At 34.1% G+C, this 20,764-nt stretch overlaps 9 protein-coding genes across 9 annotated transcripts; 3 read left to right on the forward strand and 6 right to left on the reverse strand.

Moving 5' to 3' along the window:
- Positions 1 to 678: 678 nt before the first annotated feature.
- Positions 679 to 1,155, forward strand: Kpol_1028p21 (uncharacterized protein; the record flags this gene model as incomplete). Its single annotated transcript, XM_001646556.1, has 1 exon — positions 679 to 1,155. The coding sequence occupies one exon, from the start codon at positions 679 to 681 to the stop codon at positions 1,153 to 1,155; it is 477 nt and encodes a 158-aa protein (XP_001646606.1).
- Positions 1,156 to 1,387: 232 nt separating this feature from the next.
- CSM1 (Csm1p) lies at positions 1,388 to 1,987 on the reverse strand (the record flags this gene model as incomplete). Its single annotated transcript, XM_001646557.1, has 1 exon — positions 1,388 to 1,987. One exon carries the CDS (start codon positions 1,985 to 1,987, stop codon positions 1,388 to 1,390), a length of 600 nt encoding a protein of 199 aa, XP_001646607.1.
- A 3,242-nt stretch (positions 1,988 to 5,229) lies between these two features.
- On the forward strand, positions 5,230 to 7,464 carry TUP1 (chromatin-silencing transcriptional regulator TUP1; the record flags this gene model as incomplete). Its single annotated transcript, XM_001646558.1, has 1 exon — positions 5,230 to 7,464. One exon carries the CDS (start codon positions 5,230 to 5,232, stop codon positions 7,462 to 7,464), a length of 2,235 nt encoding a protein of 744 aa, XP_001646608.1.
- Positions 7,465 to 8,098: 634 nt separating this feature from the next.
- MVD1 (diphosphomevalonate decarboxylase MVD1) lies at positions 8,099 to 9,289 on the reverse strand (the record flags this gene model as incomplete). Its single annotated transcript, XM_001646559.1, has 1 exon — positions 8,099 to 9,289. The coding sequence occupies one exon, from the start codon at positions 9,287 to 9,289 to the stop codon at positions 8,099 to 8,101; it is 1,191 nt and encodes a 396-aa protein (XP_001646609.1).
- A 781-nt stretch (positions 9,290 to 10,070) lies between these two features.
- Positions 10,071 to 11,258, forward strand: COQ2 (4-hydroxybenzoate octaprenyltransferase; the record flags this gene model as incomplete). Its single annotated transcript, XM_001646560.1, has 1 exon — positions 10,071 to 11,258. One exon carries the CDS (start codon positions 10,071 to 10,073, stop codon positions 11,256 to 11,258), a length of 1,188 nt encoding a protein of 395 aa, XP_001646610.1.
- Positions 11,259 to 11,286: 28 nt separating this feature from the next.
- On the reverse strand, positions 11,287 to 12,135 carry MRX15 (Mrx15p; the record flags this gene model as incomplete). The annotated part of the gene is made up of 1 exon (XM_001646561.1): positions 11,287 to 12,135. The coding sequence occupies one exon, from the start codon at positions 12,133 to 12,135 to the stop codon at positions 11,287 to 11,289; it is 849 nt and encodes a 282-aa protein (XP_001646611.1).
- A 609-nt stretch (positions 12,136 to 12,744) lies between these two features.
- AHC2 (Ahc2p) lies at positions 12,745 to 13,128 on the reverse strand (the record flags this gene model as incomplete). Its single annotated transcript, XM_001646562.1, has 1 exon — positions 12,745 to 13,128. The coding sequence occupies one exon, from the start codon at positions 13,126 to 13,128 to the stop codon at positions 12,745 to 12,747; it is 384 nt and encodes a 127-aa protein (XP_001646612.1).
- An 894-nt stretch (positions 13,129 to 14,022) lies between these two features.
- On the reverse strand, positions 14,023 to 18,132 carry SRB8 (Srb8p; the record flags this gene model as incomplete). The annotated part of the gene is made up of 1 exon (XM_001646563.1): positions 14,023 to 18,132. The coding sequence occupies one exon, from the start codon at positions 18,130 to 18,132 to the stop codon at positions 14,023 to 14,025; it is 4,110 nt and encodes a 1,369-aa protein (XP_001646613.1).
- Positions 18,133 to 18,602: 470 nt separating this feature from the next.
- DBP6 (putative ATP-dependent RNA helicase DBP6) lies at positions 18,603 to 20,516 on the reverse strand (the record flags this gene model as incomplete). Its single annotated transcript, XM_001646564.1, has 1 exon — positions 18,603 to 20,516. One exon carries the CDS (start codon positions 20,514 to 20,516, stop codon positions 18,603 to 18,605), a length of 1,914 nt encoding a protein of 637 aa, XP_001646614.1.
- Between the last annotated feature and the right edge of the window lie 248 nt (positions 20,517 to 20,764).

A 20,764-nucleotide genomic window follows, 5' to 3' on the forward strand; every position in this document is an offset into this window, starting at 1 on the left:
AGGTATGTAACAAAAGGTGTATATTTACTTTCATTTTAGTTTTAATTAATGTTGTATAAGTAAAGTTTCTTAGAGATAATTCATAGAAGATTATTAATTTTTGATGGGCATAAAAAAGAACCTTTCATGTTGTGGGCTTTAGTTGGAGTTCTGTTTTAAGAATAGGATTATAGATTATTTTCAATAATGCCAATAATATACATTTAATTTATGTCTGTAAGTTTTTTCGGACGATACAATTCATTATTCATTTTATTTCATATTTAATAATCAAATATGTTTTAATATAATTCTGAATTGATGTTTGCCATATTTGGTGATAAATGAAAGGATGATAGGCATCTACGTTCATTTAATTGTCAAAATCATATTAAAAAAAAAATTTGATAATTTAAAATAGTATTTTAATGGATTCATAACTTAATTATAGTAACTTATTACACCTTATTGTTCTATCTATAAGAAGGTAGGTAGTGTTATGTAGAAGTTGATCGTAACATATTATGTATCACGTGATAAGTGAAAAATTATTTAGCGATGAGATTCAAATGAGATGAGATGAGCTAAGATATAATATATAAATATTAACCATATGATGATAAAGAAGTACACTTCAAGTTGTTATGTAAACTTTGTAGTGTACTTCGAAACGTAAAGACATCATAAAAGCAATTCATAATGGTAACCTTTAATTGTGAGGTTTGTAACGAAACCGTTCCAAAGAAGAATACTGAAAAGCATTACTACCGCTGTCAAGAGGCTTATTACACGTGTATTGATTGTTCTACAACCTTTGACGATGGTTACAGCTATAAGAAACACACCCAATGTATTAGTGAGGATGAGAAATATCAAAAGGCCTTGTATCAAGGAAAGAAGCAAAAGGGTCAGAAAGAACAGCAACAGCAACAGCAACAGCAACAGCAACCCAAATCTAACAAAAAGCAACCGGTAGAGGAAAAACCAAAAGAAACCCCAAAGGAGGATAAGAAACCGTCCAAAGGCAAAGAATCTAACTCTGAAAAGAAGCTTAAATTAAGCAAAGGTGAATCTTTATATAAGATCATGAAAAATATGAAGGACAAAGATGCTAAGAAGAAGTTATTGAAGAGTTTAATTGCAGATGAAGAAGGTAGATTAATCTTAAAAGAATAGAAACCGGATAAAGTTGACCAAGTTCATGGGATAAATTTAAATTATGCAAACAGGGATATTCTAATAAAGTTCCCAGTATATGAACAGATGTCTAAATATACAAATATATATAAATAGATTTATTTAAATGTGAATAAAACTGTGTTAGAGTTAATATGATTCTTGCGTTTTAATATTCTGTTTTAATTGATTTGATTTGACATCACTTGAGTTGTTAAAACAATCAAAAATATTACTTCTTGTTTAGACTTCTTGCTAATTTTGCGTAAAATTGATTTAACGATTTTAAAGGGAAACTTAAAGTATCAAACATATAACTAGGCAGTTGATTTTGTAAAACTTTTAATTCACTAGAGGTTCTTTGTTTCAAAAGCGGTACATATATCACTTGGGTACCAGACCCAGAATTATCATTAACCTTATCCTCTTCATTTTCATCAATATTTTCATCATTCTCATTCGATTGAGAAGATTCGCCTTTAACGAAACCCAACTTATAATCCATCACACCAGAATCAGAGCCTTGCGAAACATCAAACCATAACCCTGTATCGTCTTCGTATGACTTATGTACTCTGACACCACAAAGGTGTTCAAATAGATCTTTGAAGATCTCCAAATTCTCATTCTGTTTAGTAATCTTATCATTAAGAGAATCCACTTTTGTCTTGTGTTTATCCAACTTCTCTTTCATATAAGATATTTCCTCATTCCTAGAATCTAATTGTTGCGATAACAACGTATTTTCATGGATAACCTTCGAAACCAGTAAATCTGCATTATCGAGCCTTTCTTTAATAGATTTCTTATATTGTATAAAACTATCACTCATCCTAACAAAAGATTGTAATGAAAAAAAGATAGCGTCAAAGGATATACTTAAAATCGACTAATCCAAACAAGAATCCCCAATCCTCTTCAACTTAATTGGTCCTCAATGAGATGTTTCAGTATCAAAATTCCATCGATGGACCCAACAATATGATCTGCTCTTATATATCAGGTCTATTATATCAAATTCGACTTTAAAGGTTAGAACTGATGAGATATCCGCATACTAAATTGCAATAAAAAGAAAAAACAAAAAAAGGAACCGAAAGAGATCCAAAGGCGGGTAACCAAAAAAACGTAAAGTTCCGAATGGGAAAGGATCAGGAAAAAGTATCAGTAATCTATATAAGAAAGGAGAGTCCTTAACAGGAACTACATAAATGGCTTTTGTTAAAAATAGATATATGTAAACTATCTAAGGTAATGTTTGATAAAAAAACATGGGTACCTAGTCAACTACTTTGAAAAATATTGGAGTATTTAATATTGTTTTGATTTTTTTTAACGGTGCTACTTGAAGAGATGGAATAGAATGGGAACCGCCAATGGCTAAAGGGAGTTTATGAAGGTGGGAAGGAATAACCTTTATGTTGACTGCAAGAATATGTATTGGAATCAGTAAGTATGTATATGATGTTACGTGGGGGAAGGGTAGAGAGAAAGAAGTGAAAAAGTACTCTTGGTTTAGTTTCTGTTGCAGCATTCTATTTTATTTTTTTTTTTGACTAATCAAATTGATATTAATCTAATCCTTACTACTACTAGTAGTTTTGGAATTTTTTGGAAAATAGAAGGTATGCCATCTGAGCTGATTGCAAGAACATGGTCATAAATACTTTGCTATAACTACCAAATTATCAAGTATGGTTTGGAATTAGCCGCCGTTGTCTGATCATTAAGGTATCTTGAGAAATTTATCTGCCACAAAAACGGAATTTAAAAATCGATATTTACCCGGTGTGCCTTTAGGAGAAACGGAACGAGATAGAAGTTTTGCGGGTAACACCTAAGCTGAGATAGTCATATGAGACTGTTGGTAGTTATATATATGTTAAGTTTTAGTGTTTGGACGTCGTACGAGCAATAAATGCACTAGAAAGAATGAGGAAAACCTTGAATAGAGAAAAACATTTAAAAAATAAAGAAAGAAAAAATGTAGATAGAGCAAAATTGTGGTCCTATATTTTCCCATAATCTCACAATAATATGTGTCGTATTTCGCGAACCTCAAAATTCAAGGACAAGAGCAACGACATCGTCTAACGATACCGCTACTATTAATATCAACCAACTCTGATGTTACTAGCGCTAACTCTCGCTCAAAAATGCAGCTACTTGCATCAGTCAAACCATAGATAAAATGAAGTATAGGAATAAGGCCGAACCGTGAAACAGATACGTATTAAAAGTTTTCCTCAACCGGAGGAAGTTAACAAATCTAGTGCAGTAAGCAATTGATTTTTTACTTGGGTTCAAGACAGAAAATCTAACTGCTATGCCCTTCAAGAACAATAACATCTTTTTTTTATTGTCAGGTTGAAATGGATGTGTTTAGTGCTTCTCTCCACTGTTTTTATCAATGACTTCAGAAAATGAAAAATAAAAATTTAAAATAAAAAACACAAATGAAAAAATACCCAAAATACTGACTGTGCAATTTCACTTCCCCTCCAGTCTCCCCGGAGAGGATCAGAAATATTACGGTAGATTAAAGGATAGGCTGCTATTCTTGCAGTTGAAGTTAACCAAAGCTAAAGATACAAAAAATACAAGAGAAATCAGCAAGAGGCAAAACTAAATAAAGAGGACAACAAATCTCGGGACCATACTTGCAGAGAGATTGCCGGTGATTAGTAACCACGAGAGACCGGTCTCAGTAATTATCTTAAATGATCTTTCGAGAGTTTCCCTTTTTTCGAGCCATCCTTGGGAAAGTTTGGTCTGTTTTAGGATTCATGGCAAATTGAATTTTTCGGAAATTACTATGATTTGGGCAAAAAAAAGAAACAGTTAAGAAGGAGAGGTTATACTGCTAGAAATACACAGCATGGCATTGCATGGCATAGCGAGCCTAAAAAAAATATAGAGAAAAAGAAATTCAAGGATTACAAGGCATCAGCTGGGCAAAAAAGAAATTATTGTTCATTTTTGGGTTCATTTCGTTGATGTTTGCAAAATATAACAGTGATTTAGGTGAAAGTAATGAAAATGAAAATAAAAAAAAAAAACTACATTTCAATTCTGAAAACGAAGCAAATAAAAAAAGAAATTAGGTAGTTGAAAAGAAACAACGATCCGTTGAGAAGTGGATTTATACGCTACCGGTGTAAGGTAATGTCATGAATGTTTTGGTTTAGTTATTGCTTTTCGGTCGGTTTTTTTCAAACATTAAAAATCTTACACCTATTATCTCGGTTTTTCACAAGGAATCAGAAAAAAAAAAATTTTTTCGTTATTATACAGCAACCTATTGTTTATCTTTGTTGGGGTCTCACACTTTGCTTTGACGTAGTCTACCTTACACTCAACTATGATAGAAACTAAGGTTTTAGTTTAGGTAAAAACTAAAAAAAAAAATTTGTCTCAATTGTTGTCTGTGCATTTCACTCGACTATAGGTTTTAATTTCTTTAGTTCTTTCTTTGGCTAACTTTCAGTTTTGAAAAGGGGGAGAAACTTACATTCTATTGATTGACAAACCGTATTGTCTGTTTATTTCTGCTTCACTATTATTCTCAACACTGCTGTTATTTATTGTTTTACCTGTTTGTTTTTTTCTTCTTCTTTTTCCTTTCTAACTTATTTCCAAAATAATAAAAAAAAAAAATAACATCAAGAAAACAAATTTTGTTGTAATAAAGAATTAAATTAACATTTTCATTATAGTTTTTTTTTCAAAAAAAAAAATCAAAGATTTAGTAAACATTGATTATTAACTAAAACAAGACTCATTTTATACACAATCAGACAACTATAATAGGAGTACTGTCAAGATTAGATATTCAATAGGAATATACAGTTTTCAAGAAAACCATCATTAGATATTCAATTAACACAATATCCAACTGACTTAAGCTCGCCTTACACTAGTTGTTTTGTTTATTTTTTTTTTTATTATTTTTGGTTTGTCAAAGTTATACTCAATTGTATTATTATAATTATTATAAACGATAAGAATAAATTAAACAAAAGTCAAATATATCGAGTTAAGTAGGATTACAGTATCGTATATTATCTTTTCAAAATGTCAGCTGCAATCTCGAATTCTCAAAGTAAAATCAATGAACTACTAGAAGCTGTTAAACAAGAATTTGCTCAAGTTTCTCAAGATGCAAATTCTTACCGTTTACAGAATCAAAAAGATTATGATTCAAAAATAAATCAACAGTTGGCTGAAATGCAACAAATAAGAAATACTGTTTATGAGTTAGAACTTACTCATAGAAAAATGAAAGATGCTTATGAGGAAGAAATAAATCGTTTGAAAATAGAATTAGATCAAAGAGATCGTCAACTTGCATCTTTAACTGCTCATCATCATCAACAGCAGCAACATCAACAGCAACAACATCAACAACATCAGCAACAAGGCTCTCCAGCTATGCTTAATGTTCCATTTTCTTCCCATATGCAACAAGGTGCTCCATCTGCTGTTCCACAACCTCAGTTTCAAGGTAATGTAAGCAACCAAATGCCTCCACAACTACCTGTTATTACTTCCAATCAACAACAGCAATTGCAACAGCAACAAAATTTGCAAGGCAACTATATGGTTACTAACCCGTTGCCAGTACCTACAGTTCAATCTCAAATCACTCAACAAGAAGGCAGTCAGCAAATGATTCCTCCAATTGAGGCACCAAGTAATAATGTAGCCACACCAGCTACACAACCTATTCCAATGGCTGGTACCCCTGCTACTTCTGCAGTTCAAGCACCAACTCAGGCTCCAGTCGCAGCTAAAGCAACTGCCACACCTTCTCTACCAGCTGTAGCTAGCCAAACTTCACCAGTTGTACAACCTGTTTCTACACCACCAGTAGCTGGTGCCGCCCCTGCTCCTGCAGCTACTGCTTCTTCAACTACAACACCAGTTGCTCAAGAATCAGCACAACCTACTAAAACACAAACTCCTGTTGAAGAAGAAAAACCACAAGTTACAAAAGAAGAAGAACGTAAACCAGCTGTAGCAGGAACAACAGAAGAACAAGAAAGTCATTATCTAGTTCCATATAATCAACGTGCAAATCATACCAAACCAATTCCACCATTTTTGCTAGACTTAGACTCTCAGATTGTTCCGCCTCATTTGAAGAAACAGACAAACGATTATTATATCTTATATAATCCTGCATTGCCAAGGGAGATTAATGTTGATTTATTACACTCATTAGATCACACTTCAGTAGTTTGTTGTGTTAGATTCAGTAATGATGGTCAATTCTTGGCTACAGGTTGTAATAAGACTACTCAAGTTTTCAGGGTTTCCGATGGTGAGTTAGTTGCTAGATTATCTGACGACTCGACTTCACAAGGTGTCCAAGGTCAATCTGATGCCGCCAATGGTACTGCAGATGGAACTTCTGGTGAAACTAATTCTTTTGCCACATCTACTTCTGCCTCTTCGGATTTATATATCCGTTCTGTATGTTTCTCTCCAGACGGTAAGTTCTTAGCTACTGGTGCTGAAGATAGATTGATTAGAATTTGGGATATTGCCCAAAAGAAGATTGTTATGGTATTACAAGGTCATGAACAAGATATTTACTCTTTGGATTACTTCCCATCTGGTGACAAATTAGTCTCTGGTTCTGGTGACAGAACTGTTAGAATCTGGGACTTACGTAATGGACAATGTTCATTGACCTTATCCATTGAAGATGGTGTCACTACAGTAGCTGTTTCTCCAGGTGATGGTAAATACATTGCTGCTGGTTCCTTGGACCGTGCAGTTCGTGTTTGGGACTCTGAAACTGGTTTCTTAGTTGAAAGATTAGATTCTGAAAATGAATTAGGTACAGGTCATAAGGATTCTGTTTACAGTGTAGTATTCACTAGAGATGGTAATAACGTTGTATCTGGTTCTTTGGATAGATCTGTTAAATTATGGAATTTACGTGGTGATAACAATCAAGATGTTAAGCCAAACGTACCCGGTACTTGTGAAGTCACATACACTGGTCATAAGGATTTTGTTTTGTCTGTAGCAACTACACAAAACGATGAATACATCTTATCCGGTTCAAAAGATCGTGGCGTTTTATTCTGGGATACCAAATCTGGTAACCCATTACTAATGTTACAAGGGCATAGAAATTCTGTCATTTCTGTTGCAGTTGCTAATGGATTCCCATTAGGTCCAAATGTTGGTGTCTTTGCTACTGGTAGCGGTGACTGTAAAGCTAGAATCTGGAAATATACAAGAGCCCCAGCTACTGAAAATATAAATGACCCAAAAATTAAAGAAGTTAAAGAATAAGAAGCTAAACCCGAAATTATGTTGTTGTTTTTTTTGGAGTGGCGGATTGTAACCTAAAAAATTATAAAAAGGAAAGATTCTAAGTTTGTCGTTTACCAATAGCAAAACTAAAGTTATTAAAAAATGCGGAAGAAATGAAATAGTAACCAACATGAGTAGAATCATCACAACTTTTAACGGAATATTCATATAAAAGAATTATCATCTTGCAACGTTATCGACGATCATATTGATCATTTTAATATATTGTCAAAATATTGTATATAAGTATATATATAAGTATATTTATATATATACCATGTAATTGTATAATTAGTATTTGAGGGAAGCCTCGAAGTGTTTAAATTGCTTAGTAAGTTTGAATATCATCTTTATTTACCAGGTGAGTATTGATGGTGATATAATAGGTTTCTACAAGGAACTTATTATGAAGATTTAAATTAAAAGATATGAAGTAAATGTATTATTAATGATATTATTTATTTTATTGAACTGTGATTGAATTGTTTAAGTTTATATAATAATTCAAATGCAATAAATTATTTAGTGATTTGTATAAAGAGCCAAAATAAAATGGTATGATGTTTTTTGTTAATATTAAACTTTTATTGGGAGAAAGAAGCTATTACAATGATTATTTTGGCAAACCGGTGTTTTCGTCGATTAAACATTCGGTAGTATCTTGTGGTCCTGGACCTGCTCTAGTCAAGATGACTCTTGAGACACCTCTGTAAATTTCGTCATCTAATTCGAAATCCAATTTTGGAGAGACTGATTGATCGAATTCCTTTAGGAAATCGTTCAATTCAGCTTCAGTGTACTTGGTTTCCCAACCAGAAACTTTATCGAACAATTTGTAGATAAATGCAAATAATTTAGATTCATTTTCTTCCAAATAGTACAAGACAGCATTTGGACCAGCATCGTAAGTGTAAGCGACGATAGTTTCATTGTAAAAAGCGTTAATTGAGTGTACTAATCTAATGATCTTTCTTGAAGTGTCATTCATGTAAAAGATAGGTGGGTAAGAATCCAAACAAGTGGCATGGAAAGAGTTTGAGTCCTTCATGGTTAAATCAGCAAAAGTTGGGAAATCCTTATTTCTGATAGCTTGTTTCATTTCTTCGAATCTCTGTGGTACCACGTTCTTGATTCTTTCTTGGAACAAATCAGAGGTCTTGACAGTCAATTGCATACCACTAGTGGAAGGGGTATCCTTTTTCATGTCACTGACAACCAAGATGGCGGCCTTCATGTTTGGCCAGTGGTTCAAAGGAGCCACCTCCACAGCTTTTGAGTCTGAACCATCCAAGTTTTCACCCATTTCCCAGGCAACGTAACCACCGAATAGAGATCTACAAGCGGAACCAGAACCCTTTCTTGCGATCTTTGAGATCTCAGAGTAGTCTTGAGGCAACTGGTACAACTTAGCAATAGCTACAACCAAAGCAGCGAAACCGGCAGCAGAAGAAGCTAAACCAGCAGCAGTTGGGAAATTATTTTCAGAGACGATGTGCAACTTCCATTGAGACATCTTTGGAGCCTGAGGATCTTGAGCCTCGACCTGTTGTCTCAAACCACGCAAATCAGCCAAACACTGTTGAGTTCTGGCACTATCCAAAGATTCCTCTTTGCCGTTCAACCACAACTTATCCTGAGTGAATCCCTCATCAGTAGCAGCAGAAGTCAAAGTTCTCAGATCCTCTTGAGCCAAAGTAACAGATATAGAAGAATTGGTAGGCAAATTCAAATCCTTATCTCTCTTACCCCAATACTTCAAAGTAGCAATGTTAACTGGTGCGGTAGTGGATGCAACGTAAACCATGGTGTCTCGATCGATGTTATAATTAATACCCAAAATCTATCTCTATTCAGCTATATTTAAATATATATATATCTGAAACAGTTGGAAGTATAACCCAGAAAGTTTATACCAAAATAAAATAAGAGAAAAGTTTCACAGTAAAGGATAAAACAACTAAAAGAATATCCAAACCAACACTAGAATCAACACTCTTTATATACTCTTTGCCAACTCAAACCTTGATGCTCTTGTTGGTTGTTTGTTGTTTGTTGTATCGGTTCAAAACTTTTATCAAAATTTTTTTTCAGGCTCGTTAAAACGTCAGAAGGAATGTTTTAAATACGATAAATGAATATTTTAAGATCACGAAGGTGGAAATTAAAGAAAGAATGGTTTATTTGGAGGTTATCGAGTGGGATTGAAGCGTTGCGATTGTTGGTGATGGTTAATTAGTAGGTTGTTGGTTCTATTTCACAGTTTTTCTGCTGTTTTCAACTGTTCTAGAACTCAAGATACAGTGATTTACGCATCGCAACAGTGGCCCAAGATCCAGATGAGAAGAATAAGAAAAAATATCTAAATCTTTAAAAATATATAAATGCACTGGATTAGAACCAGCTATGACAAACAACTTTGATGGATGGGATGGGATGGAATGGACTCTGAGGACTTGTAGTTGGCTTGCAAGGTTTATAAAGTAGGTTCAGTGATTGTTTAGCTGGTTCTGGTGCTCGGTGACGTCTTTTTACTCTGGTTGGATTAGCTTATATACCGATAGAGATACAGAATTTTGGGAATAGAGATGATGTTTGGCCAAGCTTCTGCAAAGATCAGGCTTGGTTTGATGAATTGCTCGTCCGCTAGAGCTGTGTTGGGTAATGTTAGGTTGCATGCAGTTGGTTCTCGTTACAGTGTTCGGTTCGTTGGGGGTTTGAGCCAGAAAGACAGGCCATCTGGTTTGAATTTGCAACAAAGGGCAGACATCTCTTCAACCAGTGAAGGTTCTTTGGTAAGCAACACCAAACCTTTCACTGAGGAAGAGTTGGAAAGGGCTAGACAGGAGCGTATTAAGGGATTGGGTCCTTGGGTTTCGAAACTGCCTGAAAAATGGATTCCTTATGCTGAATTGATGCGTCTTGAGAAACCTGTCGGAACTTGGTTACTATATTTACCAGGTACATGGGCCATCACTATGGCTGCAATGCAGACGTCAGCCACTCTAGGGTCTACGGTGTGGATGTTGGCCTTGTTTGGTGTGGGTTCCCTGGTCATGAGAGGTGCTGGTTGCACTATCAATGATCTGTGTGATCGTAACTTGGATGACAAAGTCATCAGATCCGTCGAGAGACCTATTGCTTCTGGTAGGGTCTCGCAAAAGAAAGCCATTGCGTTCTTGGGGGCTCAAACGGCAGTAGGTATGGGGGTATTGACTCAATTGCCTGCTAATTGCTGGTGGTTGGGTTTGGCATCTTTGCCAATAGTCTTCACGTATCCTTTGTTTAAGCGTTTCACTTATTACCCACAAATTGCTCTAAGTGCTTGTTTCAACTGGGCTGCTCTGCTGGGATTCCCTGCTATGGGTATAATGGACTGGTCAACTATGATCCCACTGTACACTAGCAGTTTCCTGTGGTGTATGATTTACGATACCATTTATGCTCATCAAGACAAGAAATTTGACATTAAAGCAGGTATTAAATCAACTGCTCTAGCTTGGGGCGACAAGACCAAAACTATCTGTAACACTTTGGCAACAATTCAGTTCGGATCATTGGCTATCGCAGGTATTAACAGTGGATTGATACTGGGGCCAGGTTTTATTGGTGGTTTGACTATTTTTGCCTATAGAGTATTTACAATGATTAAAAATGTCGATTTAGACAATCCAAAAGATTGTTGGAAAGCCTTTATCAGTAATATTGACACGGGGTTATACTTCTCGTATGCTCTAATATTTGATTATTTGTTGAAATTATTTGGATTATTATAATATTGATGACCATTCATGAATGTTGGTTTCAATTTTTTTTGTTCATTAATTTCAGCACATCTTTTGAAGATCCAGAATGAATTTTTGCTCTTTCAGAGTTCATATCTGAGAGTTTGCTGAACTTTTGCTTGTTCAACTGTGATAATTCTTCATCTTGTTTATAATTTTTTTCAAGTTGGCTTGTATAATTTAATTCTTCTTTCTCCCTTTTAAGCTTTTCTAACATTTTTATAGAGTCTCCACCAAACAGATAGTCAAAAATTCTACTATCATTCTCATAAAATGTTCCTGATCTCGATAGTAGGAAGAATCTCTGCCATCTATATCTTATAGAATTATTGGAATCAAATAACGTAAAGATAAATGAGGATTTATCGTCTGTTCCATTAGGACCTTTACCAGTGAATACACGGATCTTGGCACTTCTTGAAATGTCTTCTAGATTCCTCAATTCCGTAATATGTCTGCCTGTGATCGGAGATCTTCTTGTTATTTGACATTGCTGTGGTAAACCTTTAACTTTTGGCAAATAAGTCACACTTGAAACGACTCTTGAAGCAATCACAATAGAGGCAAACGAAAGTGTAAAAGGTATGATAATCAATAAGAATGGACTAAAGGTTAACCCATAAAATTTAGCCTTGTCTAAAATACTCATCTTGGCCAATTCATCATCTTTCTTAGTCTGTTCAAAAATATCAAGTGAAGAAGCCCAAGACCAATCAGCAAATGAAACACCATATGCAAAGAAAACTGCTGATAACGTACAAGCACCTCCTCTGACCAATGGTCTAATCTTGTAAGAGTATATCACTTGAGGCTTCCCCTTGGCAACTAGTTCATTAATTACTTTGGACAATGGAATGAATCGAGACATATCTGCAAAGTATAAGCAATTGGAATACCAATACAATTGGTGAAATGTTATTTAAAACGTCCAGTAACCCAATGGTCTAACTTTAGTCTCCTACTTCTAGCACAAACTAAGTTGCTTGCTTCATATATACCTCATCATCAAGAGTATATATATGATATTTTATAAGCGAATGAAATATCTGATAGTTTAAGTAATGATACAATTTTTTTTAAAAACTATTTAATGACATAGATATGTAGAAAGATACATGTAATAATAGGCATTTGAGGATGTCTATGAGAGCATGCATGGTGTCCAAAGATGAGTAAACGTTAAAACTATATACAAAAGATATGATCGTGGTGAAAAATAGTCGTGAAAACCCCCAAAATAAAATAATAAGGCAAACCTGAAATCGTGATCAACTGGATGTTGATTCTGACTTGGCTGATGATGAGATAGTAGCGTTGCGATTAAAAATAAAATGTTAAGGTTGGTGTTATGCATGGGAAGGGACAACATAATATACAAAAAAAAAAAGAGCAGATGTGGGAGCAACCATTCTTTTGAAGTTGAATCTTAAATGATCAAAATTATAAGTCCCGGACTTTGAATGATACGTAAATTGGATTATAGCAATCCATCGTTATACAAGGCCAATAACTTATCGTCATTAGTAATGTATTCCATTATATCTAGTCCAAATTTTTGCCAATCGATCTCTACATCCAAATTGACTGAGTACTTTGATCTCTTCAAATGGCCTTCTAATGTGAAAATATTTCTCAATAACTCTCTATTATTCATAAGGACATCCACGAACTCTTGGTAATTATGTGTTTTGTCTAGCTGGTGATATAGCAATTGTAGTTGTTTAGCTAAGAATCGTCTATCTAAAAGCTTTTTCTCGAGAATATCTCTTTGCTGCAGTAAAACTAGGTAATCCTCATTCTCGGTTATATCTCGTTCTTGAAACTTCTTTATGGAGTCACTAATACCATCAGGAGTTAGCATCACTTATGGAAATGAAGTATAAATGCAAAAATAAATGGATGTTAACAAGTCAACAAAAGTGGAAGAAATGAAAAAAAAAATAAAAAATGAAGATAAAAGAAATCTTGGATTCTTTTTCAAACGTAATGATTGTATAAGCTCAAATCAAAACATAGAAGAAGCTGCAATAACAATGAAAATGAAAAAAAAACCTGATGTATTACAACCTTTATTCACTAAAACAAAATCAATACTAGTATCAATATCAAAGAATGACTAGACTCGTATATTCTTCAACTCTGTATTTTTCGTTCAACTAACGTGAAAAAAAACAATAGAACCTGAAATCTAACAGTGTCTACAAATACAGAATCCTCTGAAATGAATCAATACCACAACTGTTATTGATAAGTTCCCAAAATCAATAAATCAATCAAAATCTTCTGTTCAAAAACCTTCGGCTGTCGATAAAGAAACGTGAAAAACAGCACAATCCTTGAAGTAATAACCTATCTGGACACTACGTTCAATATTAATTAAGCCTCGATACCTCTTGGACTGGACAAATAGTAGATTAAACCACTTTTAAAACATTATTCCATCACCTTCACCTTTATATCTTTCAATTTATCTGTTGGTTACCTTTTAAGAGATGCATTAATTTGTTATTGTTTTGCCACCTCTGCTTTCGTGTTGCGCGATGTGCGGGTAATTTATGTATCACGTGGTTGTATGTTTCGTGCTTTATGATTTGGTGTTTTTCTTTTCTTTTTTTCCTTTTTTTTAGCCGCCAATCGTTTCAATGCTGATGGTGATAGAAATAGAACGGAATTATTGTCATATATGGGTATAGAAAGATGGGATATTATGACGGTTCCCCATCACCTCCATCTCCTCTACACCTGCCCTCCCCTCTTACTTTGGGTTTCGTTTCTCATACCTGGCGTCAAAAAGACTCAGGTTCAAACAAGAGTTATTGAACGAACTGCTGCTCTCGGATTGGTAATTGTTGATGCAATGGTATGGCTCATTGTAGAATCTGCACCAGTGCTCTTTAGTTTTCTTGCTGTATATAAACCATTGCTTTTGATAGCATCTATTGACGCTATGCGGATGGGATGACAACGGCCTGCCTCCATAGGGGATGTCATCTTCGGTTTGAATACCCAATGACAATTGTTGTTCATTGTCATCTGGATCTTCTTCCTTCAGGAACGATGATACTTGGAAAGGTGGCAGTTCCAACAACTTCGTAGGCACGATTACTGATTTGTTGCCTTTACCGCTTTCAGTGGTGGATTTGTACTGGCAATATGACTTCAATGAGGACAATATTTCATAAAGCATCAATTTCAATCCCAAATCAAAGGATATCTTCTCAAACAATGTGAATAGATCATCCAGTAAGCTATTCACAATCTTGATATCGTTCGTCTCAATCAGGTTGCTGACATATTCGAATATAGCAGTTTGATGAATTATAGATATCTTTAAAAATGAGTCAAGCTTAACTCTAATATTCTTTAATTCCTGCTCATCTTTCTTCGCGAAGTGTTTTGATATAGTTCTCAATGATTCAATAAATGTAACATTCATATCTTGATGGCTTGGACTGTTTATAGCCATTTGCTGAGACAGAAATGTTATCACCTCTATTATAACTCTCAGGTATTGGTTCGATATTTCTTTGTCGTATAGGCAGGTATCAAAAAACTTCCTTTCGAATATTTTGATCAGGATATTTATGGTATCAGTATCATTTATCCTTCCAAACGTCTGTGCACATAGACAGCTATAATTAGTTACTTCAATCATGCTAAACAAGAAATTCTTAGCCTTTTCTAGCCCTTCCCCTGAAGATAGCGTATCTAACAAAATATACTTCGTGTAAGATTGGAATAACCAAATGTTAGTAAAGTCTAACCAAACATGTGGACTGATGCCATCTGTCATCACTATATCCTCGTCCTTATCATAGTTCTTAACACCAAAAAATAAAATTGAACGTAGAAACTTATAATTATCAACATTCGAATCATTGAAAACAGCAAGTAATGCAGAGGATGTAATGTCATATAGCTTCCAAAGATTACCATATTGTATTAGCATTTCTAAAAATAGAGTATAGTGATCGTTTAACTTCGATTCACAGGCAGTTAATAGAAGCTTGTAGTTTAATCTGACATAATGATCTCTGTAATATTCAAAACCCAAGTCGTATCCTTCATATTTATATGACAGTAATACCAAAATGAAATCAATACCTAAAACATTTTGAACTTGTTCAAGTGTTAATAACTTATAAGATATTAAATGGACCAAATTTTCCATCTTAAAATCTTTTCTCTTCAAGTATATAGCAATAAACTTATTGTAATCCCTGGTACTTGCATTCATAATCAAAAGTAACATGTATCTAGCTTGTTTTTTAGATAATGAGTATTCCTCTGAACTAAAGAAAACTCTTAAGTTGGTTTGGAAAACCTCTGGGAAATTACAAACCAACCCTTTTGCATTGGAAATATTTCCATGCAAATCATCGTTCAACAAGGATACCAATTCTTTATCTTTTGGAAACCTCTCTACTTTAGCTTTCTCTTCTTCATAGACAGATCCAAGATCAGTTCTCAAATCCTCATCAAAATTCAGTGTATATGAGAAGTTTTTCATAAAAAATTTCCAGAATGGCATAAATGATGTTACTGAATAAGCTGTATTGTCACTTTCCTTTAGGATTTTGGTATATATCAAAATAAACGTTTTCGTGAATAAAATATGGTCATTAATAAATTGGGAAAATAGTTTACCATATCTTAGTAAAATATTCATAAGGGTTTCCAAAGTTTCTATATCCGCCAGTAATTGATGATAGACGATAAATTCCACCCACTTATAAAAATGATGGAAGACATCGAAATGAATACAAAAGAAATTAAAATTCTTCATCAGTGTTTGTTTGTTAACAACTTCTAACTCCCCACCACAAATTAGACCTAAATACCACTCAGCCATCATTATCTTGATGCTATATGGTTGTTCTGACATATCTAATTCTTCTGAATCCAATATCTTCTGTTTCAGTTCATCCGTAACCGACAATAATTGATCAAAATTATACTTTTCATAGAATGTGGCATCATATTCAATGACATTTCTCAGAACCATATTGTATTGACTTTTCATTAGGAAAGATATCTTTAAATTTATCAATGCATCGCAATGGAAAAATTTATCATTGGATTCAGGCAAATATAACACACCTGAACTAATTAACTTCCTAATATACGTAGGAACCTTAACAATTCCATATGTGATTAGCATGTTTAGAAGCTTGTATAGTGATGGTAATGATACAAATGTTGAACGTTTCTGTTCTGAATATTTGGAGATTTGGAAAACAACCGACCAAATAATATCTTCAACGACATATTCTTGTAATCCTTCCACGGAACTAATTGTTAACAGTAAAATTTTAGCAACTAACTGAGTACCTTCATATCTACAAGCTCTAGATGGATGAATAACCCATAATATCAATTGTACAATTTGAGAAACATTTTGAATTTCCCTATCAACAAAAGAGGCCCAATCAAAATCAATAGGATTATCATCTAATTTTTCAGTCAATTCAAAATCAATACAATTTAGTTTTATGAATTCAATTTTAGATTCATCATTGGATGTATTAGTACCAGATTCATCTTCAGGTGTATGTGATCGAGAAGTATAGTGTAATTTAAGCGACTCATTCCTGTAACTGATTAATTCTAATTTCTTTTTAACTTCAGCTACCATCTCAGGTGTATCGTTTAACTGATTAGTGATTTCATAAAGACACGGTTTGTAAAGATCCCAACTAGAGGTTGGAAATAAAAATACTTCAAGTAACTGTCTTTGAAACAAATCGCAAATTAATCTTCTTATAACCGCCAATATGGATTCTTTTATTTTGTTGTTCTTCTTCACATCATTTATAATATATTTTTCATCATTAATCATTGATTTGTTATGAGAGACAGCAATGTACTTGTGTAGTAATGTATCCGATATTTTAGTTACTAAAAACATTGGCTGTGCTGAAGGTGCTGATTCATTGACATTTGATATATCATGCCAGAATAGTGATAGTATATGTAGACTTAATGGTAAATATTCGAAAATCTCAATTTTTGAAATGAATTCCACTAACCAATGCAATAAAATATCCTTATTAATAAGCTCTAAAGTATAACAATTTCCTAGTAACTTTAAGAAATAGTAAATTTCTCTCTTCCAAACTTTTAACTTAGCAGCATCATTATAATATTGAGACATTTCAAATACTAATTTTTCTAACATGAATATAAAATTTTCTGTCCATTCTTTCAACAATTGGGAATTTATTTCCTTTGAGTTTAGATGTTTAGTAGATAATGCCTTCCATTCCATTGAATAGCAACATTTTAGTAACCAAATAGCTCTCTTTAATGGGATCTGCCTCATACAACATTGTTCTAGTACCTGCCTCCTTTTCAATCCATGAGGTATAAATTTGGATATCTTTGTTAATGATGCATACGGTGAACTCAGTTCTTGTAACCATTGATCTTTCCTCTGATCTGTTAATGTGACCCTATTTGGCAATTGGAAACCAGGACCACTCAATAAACTAAATAGCTGATGCTGAGTCGATGAAGAAGATGGATCATTATTCCCATATGGTATCTTGTTTATTTCCTTCTCACGTATTTGAAGCACCTGTGAGAACTGTTCAGCTAAATGATTGGAAAGTTTTGGCAACGACTCTTGTAACGATGATCTAGCAGATATACTTTCAAAATTAACCTTGGGAGTGGTATAATAACCTTTAGAAACAAAATTTATCATAATATCATCCTCTGACTTAGTATGCCTCCAAGGATCAAAATCAGGATATGTCATTTCCTTATTATTGGCATTATTACCATCATTACTATTTTCATCCTTTTTGTTAATATAAGGATGCAATTCATCTGGTGGAACCAGAACATATTTAGTAGGACTCATTACCACTCTACAATCTGATCCTGCTCAACACAATATTTAATATGTAGACTTTTAGACCCTGCAAACTCTTTATACTTGCTCAGTATACCATCAAACATTTTTATAGGGTCTGTTAATTTATCTTAACTGCCAAGAATTTTTCATTAGTTTTATATAGTGAAAATTTAATGTATATGTAACTATAACTTGATACTATGAAGAACAAGACAATTTGATACTTTCAGGTGATATCTGTTCAGACTTATCGAATTGAGCTTGTTCAGTATTGTAATAATGAATTTCTAATGATCATTATGCAGAAATCTCTACATTTATATATATATATATAAGCGTGCGTATATATATCTTATCTATCTCTCTATAATACAAATTGATGCAAATTGCCTAAAATGATAAGAGTGGTAAAGGTAAGAAATCAATCTAATTAGGTTTGTTAAGGCTGATTTCGATGACATTGTTGAGTTGATTGTCTATTTTCTGTTGGTATCCACTTTTTCTTTTAATGAGTTTAGACATTCTTTGTAAATACTTTCGGTTTCTGGATCGACGGTTAATAATGGCAGAACCTGGGCTTCTTCCTCTTGTCCTTCATCTTTTTGATTCTGTTGATCATGTTGTCCCCACACTTGTGGTTGACATCCATCGATGTCTCTACTGATATCATTGTCTATATGTGTAGCCCAGAAAGTTCTTTCACCTTTACCTATCAGCATGTTATAAGCGGTACCTTTCGACTGAGCTCTGGCAGTTCTACCACAACGATGGATATACTGTTGAGAAGAGATTGGGACGTCATAGTTCAATACATCTGTGATGTCGTTGATATCGACACCTCTCGACATCACATCGGTGGTGATTAACACTTGTACCTTGGATGTATTGTTATTTGAAGCAAATTCGTTGACTATTCTTCTGTTCTCGGCTTTAGTGTTGTTGGAATTGACTGAGTTGATGTCAAATTGCGATCCTAGCTTGTGCTCAATCATGATGGATAGAAGTGAGGCTAGTCTCAACGAGCTTTCATTTGATTTCACAAACACTAGCATCTTTGAACCATTTATCTCAGATAATAGACGTAATAAGAATAAAGGTTTGTATGAAGTTTTAGCAGTTGGGATATGCAAGTTGTATTCTTGTAACATTCTTGGTAAATGATAAAGTTTGACAGAATCCATGACAAACAGTTTAGGGTTGTAAAATTGTAATCCATGAAGTTTTTCTGTATTTGTAGTTAAAGTAGCACTGAACACCATTTTAACGATATTACCTGGCATGTGGTCCTGTTTATCAGTTTTCAATTTATTCAATAACTCGTTACACCAATTTTGGAATGATTGATTCAATAGACGATCTGCTTCATCTAATACTAAGAATTTCAGGTTTCTCAAATTAACCGCACCACTCTGTAAATGATCAACTAATCTACCAGGAGTCGTAATTAAAATATCTGGTTCATTTTGTAGCAGTTTCTTATTTTCTTCTTTCAAGGAGTTTTCCAACTTTGAGATGCTTACTATCAGACTGGTCCCCTGTGCCAGATTGTTAAACGTTTCGTAAACTTGGTTAATCAATAGCTTTGTAGGCACAATAACCAATGCTCTTAGTTTATTGACAGTACGTTTAGATAAAATTTGTAAGATCGGTATAGAGTATGCCAACGTCTTACCTGAACCAGTAGAGGCATTCACCAATACGTCACCTACTCTTCTAGTAAAATTCTTTTTGGTAATATTATATGAGAAGTTCAAAGTAGGTAATAAAGTTTCCAATAATATGGATTGGATTGGGAAAGTATCAGTAGAGAAATTTTGTTGTATATTCTTCAATAGTTTTGGATCTATCTGGTCCTCAAAATCTGAGAATTTTCTCACCATTGAGCTATCATAATGAATAGTTTCGGTGTTTAACCACGCTGCTGATTTATATTGAGAAACAGCGGCAGGTGCAACTGCAGATTCCTTCACCTTTGCAGGTTGAGGAATTCTTTCCAGATTATGAGATTCCACTATATTTTCATCATTAACCTCTTCATTCTCATTTACCAAACTCTCTGAGTCCATTTTATCTTGTAAAGCAAGAGTCTGCTGGAACCTGGACATAACTGAATTGTGTTTATCAGGATGATCAGAGGCCGCATCAACTTCACCTTCTTCTGCCTCCTCATCATCATCTCCACTAGACTCATCGTCGACATCCATACTATCCTCATCAGCAACCTCCTCTTTCTCTTTCTCTTCCTCGTCCTCACTTGATTCTGTTTCCTCTTCACTTGATTCGTCCTCCTCATCAGATTTCGATCTCTTCAAAGGAATAACCTTCTTTGGAGCCTCATCTTCAACAGACTCCTCCACTAACTGACTGGGATCAAATCTAACTGCAAACATACCAACCTCACTGGTCTTCTTATACCATAAAACTTCTTTTAAATGCCCATCTTATCCCATCTCATCTCATCGATACCTCTTAACATTTTAAATATCTTGAAATTTTTCACTTTAAGAGCTTAACTGAAAATTTTCCCATATATTAAGAACTTGATCATAAGAGGACAACAATTGAGATAAAAGAGATCTTTACTGTTCCTAAGCAAGCCTATCTATCATTGGTATTGATTCGTTGCTAGTGTATGAGT

Source organism: Vanderwaltozyma polyspora, genomic scaffold, assembly GCF_000150035.1.
Source record: "Vanderwaltozyma polyspora DSM 70294 KpolScaffold1028 genomic scaffold, whole genome shotgun sequence".
Lineage (NCBI taxonomy): Eukaryota > Fungi > Ascomycota > Saccharomycetes > Saccharomycetales > Saccharomycetaceae > Vanderwaltozyma > Vanderwaltozyma polyspora.